This window comes from Pangasianodon hypophthalmus, chromosome 13 (genome assembly GCF_027358585.1).
Source record: "Pangasianodon hypophthalmus isolate fPanHyp1 chromosome 13, fPanHyp1.pri, whole genome shotgun sequence".
In the NCBI taxonomy this organism is placed as follows: domain Eukaryota; kingdom Metazoa; phylum Chordata; class Actinopteri; order Siluriformes; family Pangasiidae; genus Pangasianodon; species Pangasianodon hypophthalmus.
Genome location: NC_069722.1, coordinates 25,266,165 through 25,292,364, shown reverse-complemented (window position 1 = coordinate 25,292,364; position 26,200 = coordinate 25,266,165). Strand labels below are relative to the sequence as shown.

Sequence of the window (26,200 nt, the reverse complement as noted above, 5' to 3'; positions counted from 1 at the left end):
TTTCATAATCATAATCATGTAGTGTGTGTGTGTGTGTGTGTGTGTGTGTGCGTGTGTGTGTGTGCGTGTATATATATACATATATATATAAACACAGTCGTGTATTTTTGTCTATAAAAGGGGCGGGGTTAGAATAAAGATATTATCAAAAGGTGTGGCTGGGAAAACAAAGTGGGCGGGGCAAGTTGATCTTGTACGTTTTTTTTTCATTATGAAACATTATCTGTGTTTTCAGGTTCCAGATATTTGCTCCTAGTCAGTTTATAAATCAGACACTGAAACTCGCCGTGTTTATCAACAGCTCTGTTTTTACTGCAAATTAAAGGAAAAAAACAATTTCTATAACGATCCACAGAAAAGTGTTTATTTTGGTTTATTCTGTTGCTAGGAGACAGTGTTGCACAGCGTGGATGTGATCCAGAATTTCATTTTTTGAAGAAATGAATAAGATTTGTGGTCAAATGGGTGATATTTTATTTTTTAGCACTAGCTAATGAAAACATAGCAAGTGGCAGTGAATTAAAGACAGGACACGCCCACTAGCGATCAGTGTAACGTGATCTGAGCAACACAAGACAGAAAATCTAGTGTGAACGCAGGGTTAAAAAATGGGACAGGAATTTAACGAGATTTAGGAATTTAAATGCTGTGCAGGAATTTAAAATTGTGCGTGAACTCGGGAAAATATAACATTTGGGCATTTCATCAGCGCTAAGACACGCGAACGAAATTTTGGACAGCGAGGAACACGAGAACGATAAAGGAATTAGCAAATAATTTAGCAAGATGCCAGCATTACAACTCTCAGTTACAGCTGCACATGAAAATAAACCTATGGTGAATTGTATACACACACACACACACACTCACACACACACACTCACACACACACTCACACACACTCACACGCCACCGATGACTTTCATGGACCCGACGCTGTACATGAAGGCCGTTTGCTGTTGGTCTGTTTTGGTTATGAAGTCTCTCATGTTGGTGTAAATCTCTCGGCTTTTCCCGGAGAAATACGGTTTGTCGTAGATCACCAGCTAAGAATTAAAACAACAACACAGCACATCAGACACACTCCTATACACACACACACACACACCCGTGCACAGCTCGTACACAGTACACGTGCCATGTGCGTTACGATTGTACTTCAGTGTTAGGGTGTCTTACTTTCGGCTCGCTGGGTCTCTCCACTCTCGGTTCTCCCTGAAAGACAAACGAAACTCCATGAACTCTGCATTCCAACGAGCTTCACACTAAAGCCGTGTTTTACAGCGTGACACACTTACGATTTTGAGAGGATGTAGTGAGCCTATGTAGGGGTGTGTGACGCCCCAGGCGGCTGGATTTGGGAAGCCTCCGACCTCCAGGACCCGCGGGACGCCCTGGAAAAACGGCTCTGCGAACACCAGCCACCTACAACACGTGGAGAGAGAGAACTGCGTGAGCGACTCGCTAATCGTTATGCGCAACAGGATTCCTTTAGCGATTCATGTCCTTTAGTAAAACACTAAAACGATTCACATTCGTATTCAGATTTAGCAACTTGAGCTCAAATGTTACATCAGCGTTACGTGAGGAAAGTTCCGGGTATTCAGAGTCGGGTTACGCAGCTGCTTAAGTGGAGCTTCTGAGCTTCAGATTCAGATTATTAAAATCACCTGCGTGTAGTTCACGCCTCCGAGGTTAGCGGATTGTTCTTAAGTAGAAGCGTCTGAGACGGAGTTTTACACTAACGTCTAGACCACCGCCTCTAAACACAAACACTCACCTTTAAACGCCAAGAAAACTCAGGGATAGAAAATACAGACTGAAGAGTGAAACAGTGTTTTTTCTTTGTTGTTGTCAAATGTAATACAATGTAATGTAAAAGACATTTAATAATAAAAATAAAAAGACTAATATGATGATATATCACCAATGTATTGCTGCATGATTCCCAGTTGTAAATTTGGTTTAATTTAACAAAATGGCTTCCACATTCGTTATTCAGCAGCGCATGGAATAGCACCTGATCCAGCACATCCTGTTATTTTTCATTTTTTTATATCGTGACACACGACACACTAAATCAAGATCATAAAATCATAATGTTTGTGCAGAATGCAGGAGATTTTATAACGCGTTTAATCTGCAATGAATTAATAAAATAAAGTCAGTGTTTGTGTTAATGCGATGCGCTCTCCTGTAAAGAAAACGTGTTCACAGTGTGAAGGATAAGCTGACCCAGCACTCATCTGCTTCACTTACAGAGAAACTTTAACTTTAATCATTTTATCCATTAAATATTCACTCCTCCAGATAAAACGTGTCTCTGATTATGATGCGTCTCCTCTCATCTTAAAAAAAAACTTTCGTGGACTTTAAAGTCACGATATTCTTAAGTAATGAATATTTATTAATATTCTCTTTATATTTATTTATATTTTAATGAATTCATTACAGTTTTCTGTCCTATTTATAGCTAAAGGACTTCATTTCCACGTGTTATTACTTTATTAGCGTCACTCACAGCCCAGCGTTGATGATGATGGAGTTGGCTTTAATGGGGAAGCCGTAGATTCGGGCGTCGTCTGATGTGTCCCTGAACACCACTTTCTTTCCCTCAGCGTTCTCCTCGGGGAAGAGACAGATCTCAGGAACGCTGTAGTCCTGAGAGAGCGACACGTTTGACGTCAGGAAAAAAATCATCACATGCGGGAAGTGTTTAAAATGCTAGTACATGACTAGTAAAATAAATACGAAGTAAAAGGTGTGCTTAGTATTTTTCTCTTTCACCTGCATCAAATTTCCTCAAATATTTTTTTGGACTTTTCTTTCTAATAAAATAAACTTCATTTGAAATTTCCATACAGACTATAAATCACAACTGAAATTCTGCTTGTCTACAGAGAATTAAGTCAGTGTGTAAAAAAAAAAAGATTAAAAATTGCATCTCAATTATAAAATTTAAATTTAATTATAATTATAAAAGCTTAGTTTACAGCCTAGATTTCAATAAATGACATTTTCACACAATTTTTTTTTCAACAAAAACTACCATTAAACAAAATAAGAATGTTCATAATGTTTTTTTTTGTGTGTGTGTAAATAAATATTAATTATTGAATTAATTTTTGATTTGTGATGTCACTTCCTGGATCTATTGGTGTGAAAGTTTGGATTAATGTTTTACCAAAAATAAATAAATGAAAAGAAAGAAAAATTCAGACAGCAACATTTAGCTAATTCAGTGATTTTGCAATTTTGTAAAACTGCATATATATATATATATATATATATATAGTCTGTAAATTCTGTATAAGATTGTTAAACAAGACTTTATTCCTCAGAAAAATATTTTTGTAGATCTATTAAAACAAAAAATTAATTAAGAGACCTGAAGTGACTTTCAGGCTGCAGGTGATAAATCAGTCTATATGCACTGACCCCGCCCACTTATGAATATTCATTAAGGCAAACACAAAACTGACAAGAGTCACGTGAAAGACACATTAAATCAGTGTGTGTGTGTGTGTGTGTGTGTGTGTCGTACCCTCACTGCTCTGCGCAGTGACCCGATGACGAAGCGTCTCGGTTCTGCGTGTGTGGGTTCTCCGTTCTCCTGTTCTCCGTTCTGCTCGGCTCTCGGCTCGTCCTCCGGCGGTCTGAACGGATTCGTCAGCTCGATGTCTCCCTCATCCAGTGCAAACTTCTCTCCTTTAAACTCCGGCTTCTCGTACAAAACCCAGCTACAAAGGAGGATTTATTTCTTGTGACACAATGTTCACTTCATTAAACTTCATTAAATCATAAACCACTGGTCACTTTTCATTTCATTTAGCGTTAAAACGTCTTACTGAGGTCTGATTTTATTCTTTTAAAGCCTTCGTCTGTAAATATAAATGATATTAGTGCTTATAGACGAACCAGAAAGTTACAATTATTTAACTAAAAATGATTTACTGTTCATTAACTAACAACAAGTCAATAAATCTCTTATGCAAACTTATGTTATTATTATTCTAACATCCACAGTGACAATTAGATCATTTAAAAAACAACTCAATCATTTTTTTTTCATTTGTAATCAATATTTTTGTAAACAATTTTGGTTACATTCGGTGTAATGTCACTTTTGAGCGACTGCAGTAAACGATAAAAAAATTCTTAGCCTTGTTTAAAAGAAATTAAAAATTAATGAAAGATAAATGGATCATTTTTATAAAAATTTCTCCTAAAAAGCTCACACAAAAGTCCAAATGTCAAGAAACTTCATGTTTTTAAGTTTAAGTGCCAATTTCTCGAGTTTACTCTTTAGTCCAAAAGAGTTTTTTTTAATCATTTAATTAAATTTTTAAAAAGCTTGTATGTGCACAGTGAGAAATATTCACACTGAGATGTCGGAGAATTTCAGAATTTGTGCTCAGTGAGTTTATCTGAATTCTTAATTAAGCCACTTATTTTAACCCAATGACGTCTTCACAGGTTCATCGTCTCATCCGACTCTTCGCAAGCTCCATAAACTAATCGTAACACACACGTTTTATTGATGTTTATACAGCTGATAACTTTATGATCTGATTACGCAACACATAGCATCACATACATAGCAACCCGGCACTTCACTGAGAGAAACCTCTCAACTTTTGGAAGACAATGAGTAACTAATTAATTGAGAATAAAAGAATAGCAATTCACAAAAATAGTAATTAATAATTTTATCTTCATAAGGGCTTTATAAAGCATTAATAAGCATGAAATATAGAAATCATTTCTAGAAAATAAACGTCAGGACTCACAGAAAGATATTCTTTTCTTTATTATAATTGATTACACAAATGACGTGTGTGTGTGTGTGTGTGTGTGTGTGTGTGTGTGTGTGAGAGAGAGATTCGATCCTCACCCTCCTCGGACCACTCTGATGGAGATGCTTTCTGGAAACTCCCACTCCGTAGCGTCCATCACGTCTCCTTTCACCTCGATCCTCTGTCCTTGCCGTCCTGGACGATTGTATATGAACATCTAATAAAGAGGAAAAAAAATCAGCAGCTTTAATCAAAACCAAAAATCCTAAAACTCCGGTAAAGAACAGACACTTAGCTGCAGTACCGGCTCCAGCCATCGGGGGCAGCGTGAGCAGAGACACCTGTAAACCAGCACACAGTCCTCTATCGTCTAAAATCACGACTCAGCTCCAGTTCTGTGTTTAACACAATGACATGACGCTGTTCCTCAAGGGTTCTTTAGGGAATTGAGGGTTTTTAAGGTTCTCCCTTTATTGTAGGGATCTACATAGAACCTTTTTACGGATATCTCCAGAGGGACAAACCAAAATGGAACAAGTGTGCGCTGGCTCATCTTCATAATTTATGATGAATATGTCTAATTAAAGGTATATAATTATATATAATTGATGTGACTTTATATATTTCTTATTTAACTAGTCTCATTATTGATAATATTCCTGTTAGGGGAATTAAAAATGTCTCTGGATTGCTAGTTTTATTTATTATCATTATGCTGTTTTCTTTTTAAGTATGTAATGGATTTAAAAAATATCAATAGCTACAAAAACACTCACTCAGGATTAAAAATATTTGTATGATCATTTCTGTCCTTTTCCAGCAATCAGGATGTTGCGTTTACTTTTACATCTCCTGCAATATGCAGAAATGTGTGACGTTCATAACAAAGCAAGTTTTATAAAACTAGAATTGAATATAAAGTGAGTTATTGATGATTTTATTACGGTGGCGTCACATCCATCCAGCCATCCATCTGCAGTATCTTATAATTTCATTTGGATCTTTCCAAAATGGCGGACACACTGACATGTCGTAGTAGCTAGGAAAATTTACTGGTTTTCTGTATCTATAAATGTGAGTCTTCCACTCAAATCACTTTTTAAAAAATATTCTTTCCTGTTTGTACTTTATATACAACACTGAAACTCCGAAGAGGAATGAAACGGAGTAGAGCGGCGTGATGGCGTCACAGATTAGATTATAGTCGAACACGTGAGTCAGTGATTAAAGCGTTCGTGAGGGAATTATGTGTTTAAACAGAGCAGGAGTGTGAGACGCTCTTAATGTCAGGACTGTAAAGGTCAGGACGTTAAAGACGCTGCAGAAAACAGACATGATCAGCTTGTAGGAACAGGTCTGACCTTTAACTTGTTGTTGGTCAGGATTACAAAAATGTGTCTGAGAAGCGATCTTGAAAAGAAACACTTCTGCTCTAAAGGTTAAAAAACACGTTATGCCACTTTAAGGGTTATAACAACACGCAACAATACAACTACATTATCGTAACGTAGCGTGCCACGACCTCGCTTCCCAGTTAACGGCTGAGAAAAAGAAAAACATTTCCCTTTTTTTCAGTTATGGAACAGCTTTCCAGTCAGATGCAGGCTCATGTCTCAGGTGTTACCTTCTGACTCTTCCTTTTACTTACGCTGTAATAGCTGGAGTCCCTGCTTGCACTCTGCACATAATATACATCTTCTTTAACCATTACAGGACAAGAGCATGCCTAATAATCTCTCTCTCTCTCTGTCTCTCTCTCTCTCTCTCTGTCTCTCTCTGTCTCTCTCTCTCTTTCTCTCTCTCTGTCTCTCTCTGTCTCTCTCTCTCTCTCTGTCTCTCTCTGTCTCTCTCTCTCTTTCTCTCTCTCTGTCTCTGTCTCTCTCTGTCTCTCTCTCTCTCTCTGTCTCTCTCTCTCTCTGTCTCTCTCTGTCTCTCTCTCTCTTTCTCTCTCTCTGTCTCTGTCTCTCTCTGTCTCTCTCTCTCTCTCTCTGTCTCTCTCTGTCTCTCTCTCTCTTTCTCTCTCTCTGTCTCTCTCTGTCTCTGTCTCTCTCTGTCTCTCTCTCTCTCTGTCTCTCTCTCTCTCTCTGTCTCTCTCTCTCTCTCTCTCTCTGTCTCTCTCTGTCTCTCTCTCTGTCTCTCTCTCTCTCTCTGTCTCTCTCTCGCTCTCTCTCTCTCTCTCTGTCTTTGCCTCTCTCTGTCTCTCTCTCTCTCTGTCTCTCTCTCTCTCTCTGTCTCTCTCTGTCTCTCTCTCTGTCTCTCTCTCTCTCTCTCTCTGTCTCTCTCTCGCTCTCTCTCTCTCTCTGTCTCTGCCTCTCTCTGTCTCTCTCTCTCTCTCTGTCTCTCTCTCTCTCTGTCTCTCTCTGTCTCTCTCTCTGTCTCTCTCTGTCTCTCTCTCGCTCTCTCTCTCTCTCTGTCTCTCTCTCTCTCTCTCTCTCTGTCTCTGCCTCTCTCTGTCTCTCTCTCTCTCTCTGTCTCTCTCTCTCTCTGTCTCTCTCTCTCTCTGTCTCTGCCTCTCTCTGTCTCTCTCTCTCTCTGTCTCTCTCTCTCTCTCTCTCTGTCTCTCTCTGTCTCTCTCTCTCTCTCTCCACACGTTACTCCTGCTGCCCATCATTGAGACGCCACTGATCCTGTCTCCTCCTGCTCTCTGTCTCTGTCTGATCCATCCTGATGCTCTACTTCTTCTCGGAGCCTCGCTCACCTGTAAATCCCTCTCTGCTGCTGAGGATGGCTTCACACATCTAGCCTACAGTTCGCCGTGAGATCGATGTGGATGGTCTCACTTACGTACCCTAATAATTACACTTGTTATGAACAGTTTACGCTCAAGTCTCTATCATTTACAGTGTATACCTTCACTTGGATACTTAAAGCTAAAACTCTACTGAAATCATTAAGACCTTGAAGCTTGTTCTCTCTGAGGTTCCTTTAAACTCGCCTAGCGCTGCTTGACTCTACAGTATACACTCGTAGAAGAGTTATGATTTATAATCGCACTATTCCCTTTTTAGCCCTTTTTTTTTAGTTTTTCTCCCTCATGTCATCTCAGGGACGTTTTCCTCACTTCATCACCATCATGAGCGATCCAACTCTGAATCTACTACTGGATTTCTGCAAAGTTCCTTAAAGACAGTGTTCACTGCTGAAAGTATATATACAATATATATATATAAATAAAACATTTATAAATCATGCTGAATTGGCTAACTGATTCAATTTATTATCATTACGCTGTTTTTTTTAAAGTGTGTCATAGATTTAAAAATATCAATAGTTAAAAAAACCTCACTCAGTTCCTGTCCTTATCTAAATTTGTCTTAATGTCACTGCTTTACTTCAGTTTTCCCAGAATATCCACAGTGGTATGGTGTGTTTACTTTTACAACACTGGTATGCAGACATGATGTGTTTAACTTAACCGTTTTACATTTTCTTTCTTGTTTGTACTTCTAATAAAACACTGAGCGGTAAAGCGGTGTGATGGCGTCACAGATTAGATTATAGTCGAACACGTGAGTCAGTGATTAAAGCGTTCCTGAGGGAATTATGTGTTTAAACAGAGCAGGAGTGTGAGACGCTCTTAATGTCAGGACTGTAAAGGTCAGGACGTTAAAGACGCTGCAGAAAACAGACATGATCAGCTTGTAGGAACAGGTCTGACCTTTAATTTGTTGTTGGTCAGGATTACAAAAATGTGTCTGAGAAGCGATCTTGAAAAGAAACGCTTCTGCTCTAAAGGTTGAACCGTGAAATTATATATATATATATATATATATATAAAAAAAAAAACACAACGTAACATCAGTTTTAAAAATAACATCTTCACTGAAAAAGATGCAAGTCATTACGTTTTATAACAGCATGCTACATTAATACTACATTATTTAATCATTTCTTTCTTAAATTACAATAAGCTTAGTCATAAAGCTTTATAAATTATAAACATGGGCTTTGTAGAGAGGAAATCTTATGATATAAGAAATATGGACATTGTTATAATGCATTAATAATACATTATACATTACAATTACATTTCACTACACTACTCTTTTTAGTGTTTATAACAATATGAATGGTCAATATAATGCATCATAAAGAGCTTCTAACACCTACCTTCATAAACAGTAATTATAATGCCATTCTAAATATAATAATAATTGTTAATACATATTGCTTATAATACATTATAAACTATTAATATGACATTATAAGTAGTGTTAATAATACTTTTTTTTAACAAAAAGTACCGCACTATATTCGTTTTACACGCGCACACACACACACGCACACACACACACACACGCCCTATGAAAACTCTCAGGTTAATGTCATTGTCTATTACAGGATTCGCTTCACTTTAATAGATTCAATCCTATAGATTTATATTGTGTTTATTTCATTTATAATGATTTATTAATCAAATTTATTTTAATTACATTAAAGCACATTATGGCACATATGGTATCTATGTTAGTCTATAGAGGTGTGTGTTAGTCTATAGAGGTGTGTGTGTTAGTCTATAGAGGTGTGTGTGTTAGTCTATAGAGGTGTGTGTTAGTCTATAGAGGTGTGTGTTAGTCTATAGAGGTGTGTGTGTTAGTCTATAGAGGTGTGTGTGTTAGTCTATAGAGGTGTGTGTTAGTCTATAGAGGTGTGTATGTTAGTGATTCGACTCACCTTCCCAGGCCGAGGGTTCAGTTTGCCGTGTTCTTTCTCTTTAGTGAGCTGCAGAAGGAAAAGGTTTAGAGACATTACACACAAATTCATAGCAACAAACCTGAAAAACATCATTTTCACATTGTGTAATTATAGTTTTGTGTGTTTTAAAAAAAGTACCACTGTTTATTTATTTCATTTCATATCCGAGTCAGTGAAAGAGCGTATATTCGCACACTGTTAATCATGTAAATAAAAGAAACTGGGTTGTCTTAATACACCATTATGCTAAAGGTGTATTTTATGTATAATACATTGCTGTGCATAAGTATTCACCCCCCTTCCCTCCCCCTGAACGTTTCAAAATAAATACACGTGCTCCTGGAGTATGTTAGACAACATACCAAAACCAAGGAGAACAAGGAGCAATCAAAACAAGTCCAGGACAAAGTTCTGGAAAAGTATTAATCAGGGTTTGATTATTAAAAAAACACACAGAGTGACATTAAATCCATTATTAAAAATGTAAAGAATATGACACAATCGTGACTCTGCTTAGACAAGAACGTCCACCAAAAGTCCACACGTGTCCGGATAAAGAGGGGTTTAGTCCGAATGGTGAGTAACACTGAACGCAATGCTACCACCACCATGCTTCCCAGTAGGAATGGTGTTCTCAGTTTTGGGTTTCTGTGCCAAGTCCAGAAAGTTTTATTTCGGTCTCATCAGACCACAGAACAGTTTTCACATGTTTGCTGAGACTCGAACATAATTTTTGGAAAATTCCACACAGGATTTCTGGACGTCTCACCCACATTTGTGGAGTGTGCAGGCTTTTGGTTGTCCTGTGGTTATATCTTAATACCTTAACACACACTATTTGACAGAGTATATATGCATGACTAATGACTGTGTGTGTGTGTGTGTGTTTGGTTTAATAAGGAGAGGCCGTGTTTTCTCTAACACTCAGCCAGAAGTCTTCGCATGTTCACGGAGCCGTGGTTACAAAAGCAGGAGTGACAGCTAGAACTCTAAAATTATCTGCCAAACGTCTGTTTGATTAGAGCGTGTTCCTGATCGCAAAACACACAAACCCAGAAACCACATGATCTCTGGACTCGCCTTATAGCCCGCCTGAGAGACTCAAACAGACGCTGTGCAGGAATTCCACTGGCATAAATCACTCGACAGCACGCTGACTGACGCATGCTGAAAAAATGCCAATTCAGCAATAAAATAAGCTACATTTATTACAAATAGTGAGTTTAAGCAATTTGTAAATACTTTTTTTTCTCTCATATGGACACATTCTTATGCTATTTGAATGCAAGTTGGCTCACATAAATAATTTAAACAAGATACTGTAAAAATGTCAAAAACCAGGTCCTCACAAAAACATTAATAAATAAACTTTGTAGAAATCCAGCGTTTTCCTATCATTAAGAGTTTCATGTAAAACCATCTTGGAAACTAAGAGCTTTTAAAGAACCCTTGAAGAACCCTTCTGCAATTCCAATGGCATTGTGCTGTTTTTGTGTTGTTCAGAGCTACGATGAAATGCAGAGACATGTTTTAGTGCCTTTAGCTAATTTCACTGATATTCAGTACAACAGGAGACAGTTTCTCACATTTCCTTTTTTTTCTAAGGACAAATTTTTTCTCTCTTCACTGCTCCTGGTGGTTTTCACATGACAACAATAGATTTAAAAAAATGAAGTTCTCTTGCAGGGCCAGAATGTTGGCCTGGCAGAGAGCCGGCGCTCGTCCCTCGAGCGTAACGCTTCGCCCTAAACAGCTTTGTGCTTGATTAGATTCCGCTTCACTTGCAAATGGCTTTGGAGAAAAGCGGCTGCCAGATGAACGAGTGTATTGTAAATGACGAGTGGGAATTTAGCTGAATGCTAACTGCAGCACTGTTTCATCACTACTGAGGCGAAGGGAAGTTTATTTTCCTCCATCAGCACGATCTGAAGTGTTTTATTCCTCTTTATACCACAGCAATTTACCGAAGATTACACTTTATGATTTGTTAAAGAATGACACACCAGACTTTCTCTCTGCTTATAGTTACATTTAATGTCCATGAAACAAGTTAGTTCCTGTTCTCACTTACGTTATAGCAGCTATAAACACTCGTTCCCTCACCAGCTTCGATTGTTTCTCTCTCTTGAAGTTAATAAGATAAACCGCAAAGAAGCGTAAACTCCTCTGTCCTGAGGATGTCGGAAAACTTAAAGTTGCAGCTTTACCTCTGACTGTTACAAAGCGCTGACACTGGAGACTCCTTCCATAAATGTTACATAAATTTACAATCTCAGAAGAGAAAACTTCACATTGATGTTTAAGTTCCTGTGAATGAGCTGTTACTATAGAAACGATAACATTTCGTTTAGAAACCTGTGACTTGCAGCTGCACTACTGTCAGAGCTGCTGTTCGGACCAATCACAAGACAGAATTTTATTTTACAAGAACCCTGGGGTTAAATAAATTATCATTAAGTCACAGCTTTATGTTGTAATATGTTTATAAAATAAAATGTATGTACTACATATGTATTATCAGAGCTCAGAGATCTTTACACACACAGCGTGGAAGTGAACAGACGTGTTTATAAGCCCGAGGGAAGGAACGTGTTGACGCGGCCGACTGTGCACAGACTTGCATGTAATGATTTTTAATAATATCTCACCCAGTTCCTTCCATCAACGTTTATTCGATTAACACCACACACTCGTCGATGACTGGGTGTGTCTGAGCGCGATGTGACACACAGCCTGACTCAAAGAAACATCACATTATTAACACTGATTAAAAATATGATTATTATTAAATTCCTCCTGTACAATCTTCTCTGTACGTACCGGATGATTTTACACAATTTGCAGCAAGCGAATATAAACATCACACACAATGGAAATTCTTCAGAAACCTACAGACTCGCTAACTATTCTGTCAAACCAGTTTCCTCTTTTTTTTAACCATCGATAGGATTCCAGCGTAAGATAAGATACGCACGAAATAGAACTGAAAACATGAAATACGAAAGTGCATTAAAACACAACAAATAACACAGACAGCACAGCAGCTGGAAAATAATCGAGGCACCTGTGACAAACGACACATCTATGAATATACATGAATATGCAAATCTGGGACCGCCCCATAATCCTCCTGCCATCCTTAACTTCCTAATAGCACTAAAATTAGCTAAAGTAGCTAGCTGGTTAAGTAACTTGCTAGTAAAGTAGCTCACGAGTGAGATTTCAGTCTCAGAGACTCAACTGACTTCCTCGTTTTCTCATTATTTTACAGTCAATGTCCTGTCAAAATAGATTTCAATGTTACCATGACAACCATGATCTGTTCATCGCTAACATTAGCTGAGACACCTAGCTAGCTAACCAAATTAGCATGCAGGTTCTACGTTTTAATGACATCACAAACCGAGCTCATCCGTGACCCCGCCCCCAAATCAGTTTTATAATAAAGTATTGAGAAGTTCACTACAGTATATTTTATTATAATATATAACATTTTAATAAGCAGCTAGACATATTTTTATACACTCTATTTTTGATTTATTTATTTGTGTACATTTTCGTTCTATTTTTTCTTTATAAATTTTTTTGTTCTCATTTTTTTTTTCATTTACATCCTCTAATTTTATAATTTCTTCTATTTTTATTTACTCTGCATTAATGATTATTATTATTATTAGTAGTAGTAGGAGTAGTAGTAATAATTTTTACCCTTACAAAGTCTTTGTTTTAATTGAGTAATCTCATCATTGGATTCTTGCTTTGTAGGACTAGTAGTGCTCATGAATTTCTCAGGAATTCTTATGATGAACAAACCTGTTTCTGTCTAAAGGTATCAAAGGAGCAATTCCAACCATTTAAAAACTACAGGTTTCTTCAGGAATTCATTCAATCAGTGTACACAAGACCTGCTATTAAGTGTGTATAAGTGTGTATAAGTGTGTGTGTGTGTGTGTGTGTGTGTGTGTGTGTGCAGTAGTACACATCACTGTCAAACTCCATCAGGTATCAGAGCAATTAGCACGGTGGAGGAAGCTAGCACACTCATCTGTTGTTGTCTGAAAGCAGTGTGATATGTTCACAGCGCAGGAGCAGAAGCAGAAGCAGAAGCAGGAGCAGAAGCAGGAGCAGAAGCAGGAGCAGGAGCAGGAGCAGAAGCAGGAGCAGAAGCAGGAGCAGAAACAGAAGCAGAAGCAGGAGCAGGAGCAGGAGCAGGAGCAGAAGCAGGAGCAGGAGCAGGAGCAGAAGCAGAAGCAGGAGCAGGAGCAGGAGCAGGAGCAGAAGCAGGAGCAGGAGCAGGAGCAGGAGCAGAAGCAGAAGCAGAAGCAGGAGCAGGAGCAGGAGCAGAAGCAGGAGCAGAAGCAGGAGCAGGAGCAGGAGCAGGAGCAGGATATTTACATCACGCCTCGAGCTGAGCACACACAGCTGATAACGTTTTATGACGACATGCTAGGGCATGACATGAGAGTTTATGAACCAAAAACAAAAAAAAGGTACAGGATGCACATAAAAAAATGTACTAATTAAAAAAAAATATCTGAAAGCATGAGCATGTCTGCACCAAAGACCTGCCTGAGTTTTCAGTGCTGTCTGTTCTGACCTCAGGGTATTTTAAAATTTATTACATCCAACTCTTACCTGCTGTGAAGCTGCTGTGCTAGCAAGAAGTTACAGATGTGTTTACATGCTAATCTAGAACAAAACTCTGCATCAAACTTTGCAAGCAGGTGACAAACTCTGTGCAGGGTTGTGTCAAGTCCTGCTGTTTGCTCAAATGTCAATGTTTGTTTGAACAACTCTTAAAAGATGTTTGATGACTTTACAGTCACTAAACTCTAAAGCAGACAGGACTAGCGCTGTGAGAGAGAGGACGACAGGAGAGCTAGTCCACTTTAGAAGAAAAGAAGAAATGTGAATAGTGCATGAGGCATGTGGTAATGGATACGAGTCTCTGAGGCTCCATTGTAATCCCTTCCCTCTGAGGTGTTCTGTTCCCCGTTACCTTTCACTGCCTGTGCTCTACAGTGTCACAGCAGCACCTTGTTTTGGAGGAAAAGGAAAGTCCCAAAATGTCTTTTCTCAAAATTTACACAGTCAGACGATACCCTGTGACTCAAGAACTGCAAACGAGCATTGATCTGCTACAAAAAAGTCATTTAGTGTGACAAATTGCTACAGTTTAACTTGACATTGTTAATATTTAAACTTTAAAGAGGTCACATCAGACACCAAAATAATACCCAGATCCCAAAATTTGTCTATCATTCCACAGTTTCAAAGATTACTTACGTAGGCATCTGGGAACGCTTTGTACTTGGCCAGTAGGTTCCTGTCCGGTCCAGGCTCCTGGGTAACACCGAACTTGTTTCCGAGGTCATTATGGAGAGGCGATCCGATGGAAGACGCGCCGGCGCTGAGGCTCCGCTGCAGGCTCGGGGGTTTAACTGATGATTCTGGTGAAAGGCTGTGCAACACAGAAGGTGTGTTGTTGGAGGTAGGACTCTCAGGAGTGGGGCTGTGGATGATCAAAGGGCTCCTGCTGATATGAGACGTCTCGATCAACCCTGGAAGGGAGCTTGGGGGCGACGTGAGGAAGGACAGCTCATAAGAGGACCCTACAGACCCCAACGAGTCCGGTCCGGAAATCTTGCTGAGGTAGTCGTGTCCGGAGTTAACCTCAGGCAACGAGGCTGCTCGGAAGAGAGACAGGTGACCTGACGGCTTGCCGTTCTCTTCCGTTTGTTCGGATCGGTAATTGGAAAACAGCAGGCTGTGGTCCAGACGTGAGGTTCCGAAAATACCATTAACGTGAGATCCCTCATCCAGTTTGAGGTTTGGAAGCGAGCTCTTGCGCATGATGATGCTATTGAGAGCTGAAGCTCTCTGCGGTAAGATAAGAGAGCGTCCCTGTGGATCCTGACCCTGCTGCTCCTTTAGCATGGTCATCATTGTCAGAGGAGAACGCATATCTTTGGAGGTGCTCCAGTTCAACCCCAGGTCCGGCGGCAGGCTGTTGAAAGTTTCAGCAGGTGCAGGAGAGGTCGGGCTGGAGATACCGGAAACCCCAACCCCAAGAGCAGCGGTGCCGGTGGCATCTTCAACAATCGGCGGCAGAGACGAGAAGGGCAGACTGGAGGTGCCGCGTAGGGACCGGTGTCGAACAGGAGGCGCCATGCTTTTCAGCGTGTCCACCAGAGTGTCCATGTCATGTGGAGAGGCGAGAGCTGGGCTTTCCGGATCGGCGTCAGTGGGAGAAAGCTCCACACGAGTCGCCTTGAAGACACCGGAGAGGAATTCGTCCGTCTCTTCTGTTCTGTAATACGAGTCTGTATTTATTTTTTCTCCGTCTCTTTCTACTTCACTCTCCCTGGCAGGTTCAGCAAGCCCTGCCCAGCTCCTCCCACCTGCCTGGCTCTCGCTGCTCACCTGGACTTCGCTCCTCGCATTCCAACAGGTAGTGTTACCGTGACTACCAGCTGTGTCCAAGGAGACGGCAGAGGGCAGGGTTTCCCACTCTCGCTCAGAAGAGAAGGAGAGGGAGGAGCGCACGGTTGGTTCATACTCGGAGCTGCTGGAGAGTGAAGAATACAGGTGTGTGCTACCTGAAACCTCAGACTCCGATCTGTCTGTTAAAGAAGATCTCGATTCTTCTTCAAAAATACGGTACTTGTCGTGCCTCGGCTTCCAGTCGTCCACCAGCTCCTGTCTGGTTCCACTGTCCACGGTGTCATCGTTTCTAACCCAATTTTCGAATTCATCCACAACACGTCTCTGATGCACGGAGCTGTTTGTGGTGCTGCTGTTGTTCACCAGCGACACCTTGTGCACTTTTTTGCCGTCTTCTCGTCTTTCCTGAGGCACTTTGGGCTTTAGAGTTAACGTGGTGCTCAGCACCCCAACATGAGACACACTCATGTCTGTGTCTGATTCAGGACAGGTTTCTACGGGAACCTCGGCGTCAGACTCTTCGATTACTGTGCTGAGGAGAGGGAATGAGGCATGAGGGAACCTAGAACAGGAGGAAGATAGAAAAACAGAAGGAGAAAGAAAGACATGTTAATACTAGAAAAATAGAAAACAAACAATTCAAGAAAATCAGAAATAAAATATGTACAGTGGAGTCCAAAACTCTTTTATTTCACATTCCCTTTTTTATTATAGCTTGAGTGAAAAGTAGAAAAGTAGAATCGTTTACATGAATTTCAGAGTTTATTAGTATTTCATTCATCACTGTTTTGCTTCAGCGCACTCGAGATGGCTATACAAGTTTGTCCAAAACCTGTTGATCCGATTTAGATCAAATCCACCAGGGCGCCGTCTGAACGCATGCTTGAGATAAGATTCGAGGAAATTCTAACCTTTGGCACTTTTCAATAGTGACCTAAAATAGTGCAGAATCTTCATGAGTTCTTCTTCATTTTTATTTTCATAATTTTTCTTAGTTTTTCAAAATTCTAAATCTTTGTTTATTTCCAGATTAAAATGAGAAAAAAAATCCCAGATTTTCAGTGCAGTCTCAGACATTTGGACTCAACTGGACGTGTTTCTGAAACGTGATTTTGAGACTCTGAGACGTGATTCCAAATTCATAAACATTAAAGTATAAAGTTATTCTGCAACTCCAGGAATTTAGTATGGAAAGAAGGAGCGGAGCTTGATGATTTTCCTGCTCTAGCATGTCTGACGTAACTATCTAGTAAACGTTCAGGTTTTGTAGGTGTGTTAGAGCAGAAGCTCACCACACGGGATTTCAGGTTTGAACCTTCTGGAATATTTTATGACATTTCCAAATGTTTATTTGTGGCTGGTTCACACGACAGATGAAAGGTCAAAAAGGAGTCATTACGATTACGATTGCTCCACTTGGGTCGGTTAATCAGGATGTTAACAGGATTAATTTATCAGGATCATACTTTTGTTAGATTTCTTTAATTAAAATTTCCACCCAAACATTTTCAAACTTCAGAATCAGAATCACTTTTACTGCCAAGTACCGTGGGTTCACATGTACAAGGAATTTGTCTTGATGTCCTGGTGCTTAGTATAACAGTAAAATACAAGAAATAAAAAGAATATTAATAAGGTAAAAAAAAAGAACTTTGAGCATAAATATAGAAATATAAAAATTTAGGAAAATAAAATAAAAATAGAGACATTAACTGTACACTAGTGCAGGATGTATGAAAGTGGGCCAGTGCAAATGCTCCCAGTTTGAAGTAAGAAGGTGCAGTATAGCAGTGAGTCGTGTGTGTTAATGTAACGTATATGAAACAGCGAAAGAAAAGAACTTCTCTGCAACATGGAGCGAAGGTTTTCAAGACTTGGGATAATTTTTAATTTTTTTAATAAACTTCACATGACAGAAAACCGACCTCACTGACAGAGGTGACAGCAGGTGGAGGTTTTACTCCAGATGGAGAAAAAGGAGTGCAGATCTGGGTTTAGAAGGTAAATGCTCTCATGTTATGTTAATAATTTTATGAGCAGATAATTAAAAGAAACTCTGAACACCATCGCTGCTTCTACTACTGTCTGGGATCCACGCGTGAGCGTGTTCACAGCTCACACGGCGTGAAGCTCATGTCTGCTACATCACTGCTCCTCATGACCCTCATACAGATTTCTGAACACATGGAGAAGACGATGATGAGGCACATAAAGCATGATGAAACTAAATCCAGCCAACACTCAGGTGATAAGAGAAATAAGAGATAAGAGAATTCTGAAAAACATCCCACATAAAGACCAGCGATGCGATCAGAACGTCTCTCGTCTTTCTTCAAAACATCCCGTTTCTAAAGGATGAAGGGAAATTGAATTTAAAAGCTAAAATATATTTCTTTTTAGCGAAGTTTTTCAGTACAAGGACACAAAACTCAACGTGACAGTACGAACAGAATGAATCTCCAGCTGCTTTAATTCATTTTTCATTTAACAGATAATCTTCTCTTTCAAATAATCATAAAGACGAGACGTTGAGGGCTAACAGTCTCCGTCAGGGGGCTCGGGATTTGATCTCACAACCTTCTGGTTAACAGCTGCCCTGGTTAATGTCACTGAAATATAAATCTAAATATAAATCTGAGTGACTTTTATCACCGAATTCAACCAAATGACCAAATCGATCACTTAAAACATCAACGTGAATGTTTTTTGGTTTTTTAACTAAATTATTATTATATAACTATACTGTATATTATTATAGAATGTGATATAGCTAAATTATCCATTATTATCAGTTTATTAACTTCATTCATGAGTCACACACCAAGTGACAACTCTGGTTTAAAGCATTCACACACTTACTAATAAGAAAGTTATGTAGAAATGCAGGATTTATTTATTTATTTTTGTAATTTGTATATTTTAAAATATATTGCATTAACAGGATATGCGGATTTTTTAAAACAGCATTTACTAGTAAATATGTCTCTAGTTAATAAAACAGTAAATTTTATTTATTTATTTATCTACTTAGTTATTTATGGGTTTAATTTATCTAGTTGCTTTACAAAATATGTAACACAAAGTAACATCAGATAATAAATGAAAAGCATTTAATTTGAAATCATAGTAGAATCTTAATTTTTATTTAAACATTCACTTTAGCAACAGAAGCAGAAAGCAGGTTATATTTATAAAATGTGTTTATGTTTCAAACTGAGAGCTTCATTTTTTAATCCAGTAAAAACTAGCTGTTAGGAAATGGCACACGTGCGCACTCTAGTGGCTCAGAAAATGATCACATCCCTGAGACTGAGATCCACAAACATCCTGGCACTGAGCTGATGGCTTCACGGTGGAGCACATTCAGAAACTTCAGAGTTCATTTAAAAAAAAAAGAAATCTTTTTCTCATCTTTCTCATCACAAAACTAAAGAAGCAAACTTCACAAAAAGGTCTCAGCTGATTGATTACACTCAGACATGAAGAGGACATTCTGTTCATTTAATTTTTGACCTGTTCAGAATACTCAGCATTCTCTCTCTCTCTCTCTCTCTCTTGCTTTATTGGTGTGATAAATATTAACATTTGTTTTGCTGAAGCTTGGATACAGAATTTGGGAACAGGTTAGAAAATAACTCCAGAAATTAGAAAATACTACATTCAAACATAATACAGTCGAAGAGAAACACTAGCAATGAGACTCACAGAACTCTGAGAATATAAATAAATAAATAAATAAATAAATAAACACACACACACACACACACACACACACACTCTCTCTCTCTCTCTCTCTCTCTCTTTCACCTCTCTCTCTCTCGCTGTCTGTCTGTCTCTCTCTCTCTCTCTCTCTTTCACCTCTCTCTCTCTATCTGTCTGTCTCTCTCTCTCTCTCTCTCTCTCTCTCTATATCTCTGACCTCTCTCTCTCTATCTCTCTCTCTCTTTCACCTCTCTCTCTCTCTCTCTCTCTCCAGCTAATCTGTAAGTTGTAGTGTAGCTGGAATTCCGTGTGGTTATTCCGGTATGAAGTTACCTGACTGGTTTCAGAACAGCAAACGGAAACACGGTAAGAATTCCTTGTTGTACAAACAAACACTTTTTTTTTTCTGCCACTGAAAAGTCGGTGCTGTCGTCCTGCTGTCATCAGTCTCTTTATGGCAATGATAAAATAATAATAAATAATTTGTTTCAGGATGACCCAGATTGACATTTTACTGATAAAATTCCTCCTTTTGTTCTTGTTTAAAAGTCTATTTACAGAATTCTGAGGAATAAAAACAGTTCAGCCCTCACGAGCGCTCGTGTGTTCACAACAAACTTTTCATTTTAAACACAACTTCTCTAAGAGGGTTTTTCTTTCTTCTCCTGGCCTATTAAGATCTTTCTGAGACAAAATGTATCTAATAAATAGAACAAATAGACAGTATGCTTACTAGAAAAATAATTTATAAGATATGCATTTATTGATAAATAAGAGTTTATAAATCTGTGATAAAAACATAATTAATCTTATTAAAAAAAAAAAACTGCCAGCTGAATCCTGTAAAATGTGGACAACTATTTCCATAACACATATATTGTTTATTTATTTATTTATTAATTTTTAAATAAAATGGATGTCTGTATTGTTATAAATTGTTCCTTTGGGTTATTATTTTTGGTTAAGACATTTTTCATTTCAATTAAAATTCAATTACACTGAAACACAGTAAATACACTGAGATTAGGACTGCGGCGATATGACAAAAAATATCATTACGATATTTGATATTTATCTGTATCACGATTATAAAGGTTTTCTAACAAACTGCCATCAAAGACGTAGTGCTGAAGTTAAAGCATCAACTTTTAAATATTGATTTTGATGATACTTATTTTATTTTGTGTCTCAGAAACAACGAAAAGTAGGGGGAAAAAAATATTTTTAAAAATCTGTACAAATTTCAAACCAGTAGACAGCTTTCGAAATGTGTAACTGTTATGTTTTTTTTTTAAAAAAATGAATTAAAAAATAAATAAATAAAAAAGGAAAGATATTGTGATACCCATGACATCTGAGAAAAGTGTGTCAGGACAAAATTTATCACAGTATTGTATCATCATATCTCCCAGCCCTGCTCCTGACAGCTTTAGCATTTATTAAGCATTTATAAACTATTAAGCATTTATTAGGTATTAAACATTTAATAGCTAATAAACATGACAGGACTGGTTAATTATTTTGACCTAAAATAGAAAAACGCTATATTTTTCAGTTTTAGTAATAAACAATAAATCTCCATATATAATTTTAACGCACACACATCACTCGTGTGTACACTCCCACCTGTGTTAATGAGACGACTATCGCTACCTGAGGCTTACGCAAGCACGGCTAAAGTAATTACTCGGTGAAATACGAGATCTTTCCTCGAGAAGTCGTGCATGTGTGACCTTTCAGCTCTGTATAATGAATCATTCAGTCAGACGGCGAACTCTCCCACACTGCTGGATGTGTGTAGGCCGTGTTCTGGTGTTCTGCAGCTGAGTGTGTGAAATCAGGGTGTGTATTATAATGTAGCAGCAATAAAAAAAAATACTCGTTGCAATAAAATTAGCAATTACAGTAGCTTACGTAAGTACTCACTCCCCTTAAACTTTTACACATTTTGTAATGTCACAACCTGGAACTGAAATGGACTTCATTGGGATTATATAAATTATAAATATACAACAAATATATAAGTTATAAATAAACAACATCCTCACTGTGAAGCATGGTGGAGGTAGCATCATGTTCAGTGTTACCTGTCATGGATCTACACAAAATAGCCCATTGTATTTAAGAGACCGCGGGGTCACTATAGTTCACAAAAAATATCTACAAATAAAAAAAACTATAAAATCTGTGACTGCAAGAACACAATCCTCACTGTGAAGCGTGGTGGTGGTAGCATGTTGAGTTACCTGTTTTGCTGAGTAATGCAGGTTGTAACACTGAAAATGTGGAAAAGTTCAAGGGGGGTGAATACTTATGCAAGCCACTGTATGTGAAGGTAGTTGACATTGAAACACCACGTGCGAGAGATGCTATGTGCTAGCTTGATGCGAGTTAGAAATCTCAGGACTCTTGGTGGTCTGAACTCTTAGCTTTTAAATACTTGAACAATATATGACTCAGTGCTCTTAATACTGCACCAAAAGACATTAAACATTATAATTAATAAATAAATCATGATTGTGTTTATATTCAGAGAGCCACTGTTCAGAAATGTTTGGATTAGATTGGATTTTCCTCACTTGGACAGAACCGCATGCTAAATGTCCACTAAAGGTCAAAAGTCCTTGTTCTTGGTCATTGTTTCAGCATCATGAAGACCACGGAGCTAGCGAAACAATTCCAGGACAAAGTTTTGGAGAAGTATCAGTCAGGGTCTCTCTGTAAAATATTCCAAACTTTGAAGATCCTACAGAGAGTCAGTAAATCCATTATATTAAAAAAAAAAAATAAAAATGGAAAGAATATGCCATGAAAGCGACTCTGACTTGAGGGGACCGTCCACAAAAAGTCCAAAAGAGTCAGGGTAAAGAGGGGATTAGTCAGAGAAGCAACCAAGAGGACAAGTGTAGGTAACATGATGCTACCTCCACCATGCTTCACAGTGAGGATGTTGTTTATTTCTAAATTATTTTGCAAACTATACTGATTTTTCCCCTGCAACATTCCTGATCCCTGTAGATTCCTGAAATCCCAGTTAAGTCTGTTGCAGTTCCAGGTTTTAGCACTACAAAATATAGAAAAGTTCAGCATGGGTGGAGAGAAAGAGTGCTAGCTCGATGGTTATGATTCTGTCTGACAAGAAAGATTGTACGTTCAAATCCCAAGACTGCCAGAGGACCTCAGTTAAGAGTCTTTAACTAAAGCCGAGTCTGATCTAAAACCAGCTGGCAAAAGAAAAAAAAAAAACACTTAACTGTCCTGCACATACGTGTGAAGGTATAATGATATTAATGCTAATTAAACTAATATAGCACTAAAGATATTAAACGTTATAATTCTGAGTAAATCTTTACTGTGTTTATAGTCACAAAGCTCTTTAGCAAAACTCTTAACTGCTCAGTTACTAAATCAGGGAGTCCAAAACTAGGGGTCATGACCCCACATGGCGTTGCTTAATTTACGAATGAGGTCGTGCGAGAAACTCATAATGTTCTCTTTTGTTTTGTTCATTTATTTTACACACTTGAAAAATAATTCATAGACATCAACATATTTAAATTAAGGGCAGAATTTCCACTTAAGTGAAATACGTAGGTTCAATAAAAAAAAAAGGAAACAGGTAAAGAATGGCAGGTTTATGTTAAACGCATGAAATAGAAATATATACATTTACAAACTGAATTTATTGTAGTAACATGGACATTATATCGATGTGTAAAAGCTACATAAGGTCATAATCACTTTTTAGAGTGCACATGAATATTACAAATATCACTCTAACTATGAAAATGGATTTTGAAATGTTACTTGGAGACAATATGGAGTGACTCTGACTCCTTGGAACGGTAGAAGTCAAGAAAATGAACAAAACATTTGCTGAATATGGATTTACAATTCCTAGATTATAAATCTGGAATAAATAAATCCAGAGTGGTGAAGGTTTGGGGGTCGCAGGAAAATTGCTATTTGGGGTCGTTTGCCACAAAAAGTTTGGGAATCTCCGGGTTAAAGGCTAAAAGTGCTTCTTATTGGTCTTTTTTTTGTTTACAGTCCATAAATTCATATTAATCATGCGAGTGTGGGGGTCATTATTTAATGTAAAGGATGTTAAATAAGGACACAATTTTAATTAAAGTACACTGAAGTTCCTATTATAGATATTAAAAATAAAACATTTTATAATGAGATACAATAAGATCTGATACACTATAATTGGAAAATGGTTTGGAGTTGCAATGAAACACACACTGTCATGTTTAAACAGATAAGATAAGTGGAAAAAACCTCTGAAGTACCAGCATGATTTTTGGCCCAAGTACAAAAAAGGCGAGTACAACCAATCATCACTTTCGTTTACAGATTCACTCGCATTTTGTGATAATTGACAGGTTATGCTGAACAAAGCTCAGCTAAATATAACAACATTACATTGACAGTGAAAGGAAGAACTAGTTCTACGCTCGTCCACTACAACAATTTACCCTTCTTACATTAAAGTAATGAACTGTTTTTCAGTGTTTGCAGTTTACACGTCATGTCAGCGTAATACCGAGAACATGTCCAGGCTTTCAGAGGCACTTCCTAAAACAATTACCTCTTTATGTAGGTCATTAAGTAACAAATAAAACACCTGTGTGGTGCCGTTATAGTAAAATAATCAACGACAGAGTGGTGTATTTAAGCCTCTCTTTAGTTAACAAGACAAAAAAACTCGGCTTGTCTTATTACTGAGAAACCACAAAGCGTAAGGTTACAGCTTTACCTCTGACTCTTACAAAGTGCTGACACTGGAAACTCCTTCCATATCTATGATTACACACGCTGTTTAATCAGATTATGCGGTGCATCTGCTGTACAAGTCTCTGTGAACGAGCTGTTACTATAGAAACGATAACGTATTAATACTGAACGAGCGCATTAATATAAACCTGTGATTTGCAGCTGCACTACTGTCAGAGCTGCTGTTATAGAAAACTAACCAACACCTTCTGACCAATCAGGATCCAGAATTCAACAGCCTATTACTATCAAGCTATGAATTACATAACATTACACATCAGTGTAGCGAATTCTTTTCCTGCCCTTGATACTGACAAACACACCAGAATGGCACGAGAAACCTGTCAAGTAGCAAATCAAACCTGTGTGAGGAGAGGCAGGTTTGAAAGGAGAGCGTTATGAAAGCATGCTAGGATTATAGTTTTAATTCATGTGCCAAAGTGTCAAAGCTCTTGTTTTCAGAAACCAGGGTCACTGCAAGACACAGTGTATACAGAGGGTTCACAAGTGAGAGTTTGCAGTGATCGCTAATCTTGTCATTTGTGGGTGTGGCCTGTCCATCATTTTTTAGTTATAATGAGAAACAGCTGCAGACATATAGCAGTTATAAATCTAGCTAGTTAGTACAGCTGACTGTACTAGCTACATTCACTCACCAGAGGACACAATGATCTCTGCTGCTTCCTTCCAAGCTTTATTTTTCTTCATAATGTCTTTATTTTTCTTCATAATGTCTCATACACAGTCAAAGAGAGGTAATATGGAGAGGATAAGATGAAACATTTTTCCTAAAGTTGTGAGCAGGGACCTGAAGAAACATTGATGCTCACGTGCCATAGGATTGGTCTGAAGAATCATTCAGGACGATTGTTTGGATTTGTTGTTTTACAGCATCATACCTAATTTACGTACATTTACGATAATCTCATGCTGAATGATGTTTTGTCGTTTGTTGCTGTTACTGAAATTGCGGCTGTGTGTCGTGCATGTACATAGAAAACGAACCTCAGTTGTATCCTGTCTTATTTTCGATAAAACCTTCAGCCAAATGAGCAAACGTAAATATAAATGTGACGATGATGTTACTGCATATACAGTAAGAGGTTTGAAACTGGCTGGCCAGCTTTCAGCACCATCAGTAAAACCTGATAAAATGATTATGATTGTGAAGACACGCATTCCTGTCATACATGGACTCACAGCGTTCACAGAAAAGAAATTTCCCTTGGCAGCCTGGTGACAGGTCACAACGGACAAAGTGAAATGAGGTTGGAATGAGGTGTGGTGTTTTACAGATTACACGAACCATTACTGAATCGTGCAAAACAATGTGAGAAACATTCACACGTCTGTGTGATGCAGCCGACAGTTGAGCAATGCAACCTGCTTTAATGACAGACTCTACAGACCTTATCTGAAATATGAACGACAAGATGGATCTGAGTGAGGCAAAAGAAGTTTTTAAGGAAGGGAAGCATTTGTGGAAAACCTCAAATAGGTCATGAATTTGTAGGTGAGTGAGACACGCCTCCAGCACGAGTTATCAGTTACACTTTGTACCGATGGTCTAATATTGTTCATTCTGCATCGCTGCCTCTCCCATTTTTTTAAGAAACATAAACCCAGCTTGAGAGATATGAAGTCGTTATTGGTGGGCGGGGCACAAGTGCGATCAAGTGTGTCCTCCACCCAAAACAAGGTAAGCAGTGTTCCTTAATGAGGACCAGCTATAGAGCTGTTAATGAAGATTGAGATCTGATTTCAGGTCAGAAAAAAAACCCTCA

General features: G+C 38.3%; 1 protein-coding gene across 1 annotated transcript in view; it reads right to left on the bottom strand.

Moving 5' to 3' along the window:
• Window positions 1-26,200, bottom strand: part of crybg2 (crystallin beta-gamma domain containing 2) — a 60,557-nt gene that overhangs the window by 11,414 nt on the left and 22,943 nt on the right. Inside the window, exons 4-11 of the mRNA XM_053239331.1 lie at window positions 14,778-16,497; window positions 9,471-9,518; window positions 4,895-5,013; window positions 3,545-3,740; window positions 2,522-2,661; window positions 1,299-1,425; window positions 1,180-1,215; window positions 907-1,046 (exon numbers count right to left, since the gene is read on the bottom strand). Of these exons, the coding sequence (XP_053095306.1) occupies window positions 907-1,046; window positions 1,180-1,215; window positions 1,299-1,425; window positions 2,522-2,661; window positions 3,545-3,740; window positions 4,895-5,013; window positions 9,471-9,518; window positions 14,778-16,497 (2,526 nt within the window). The remainder of the gene's footprint in view (window positions 1-906; window positions 1,047-1,179; window positions 1,216-1,298; window positions 1,426-2,521; window positions 2,662-3,544; window positions 3,741-4,894; window positions 5,014-9,470; window positions 9,519-14,777; window positions 16,498-26,200) is intronic.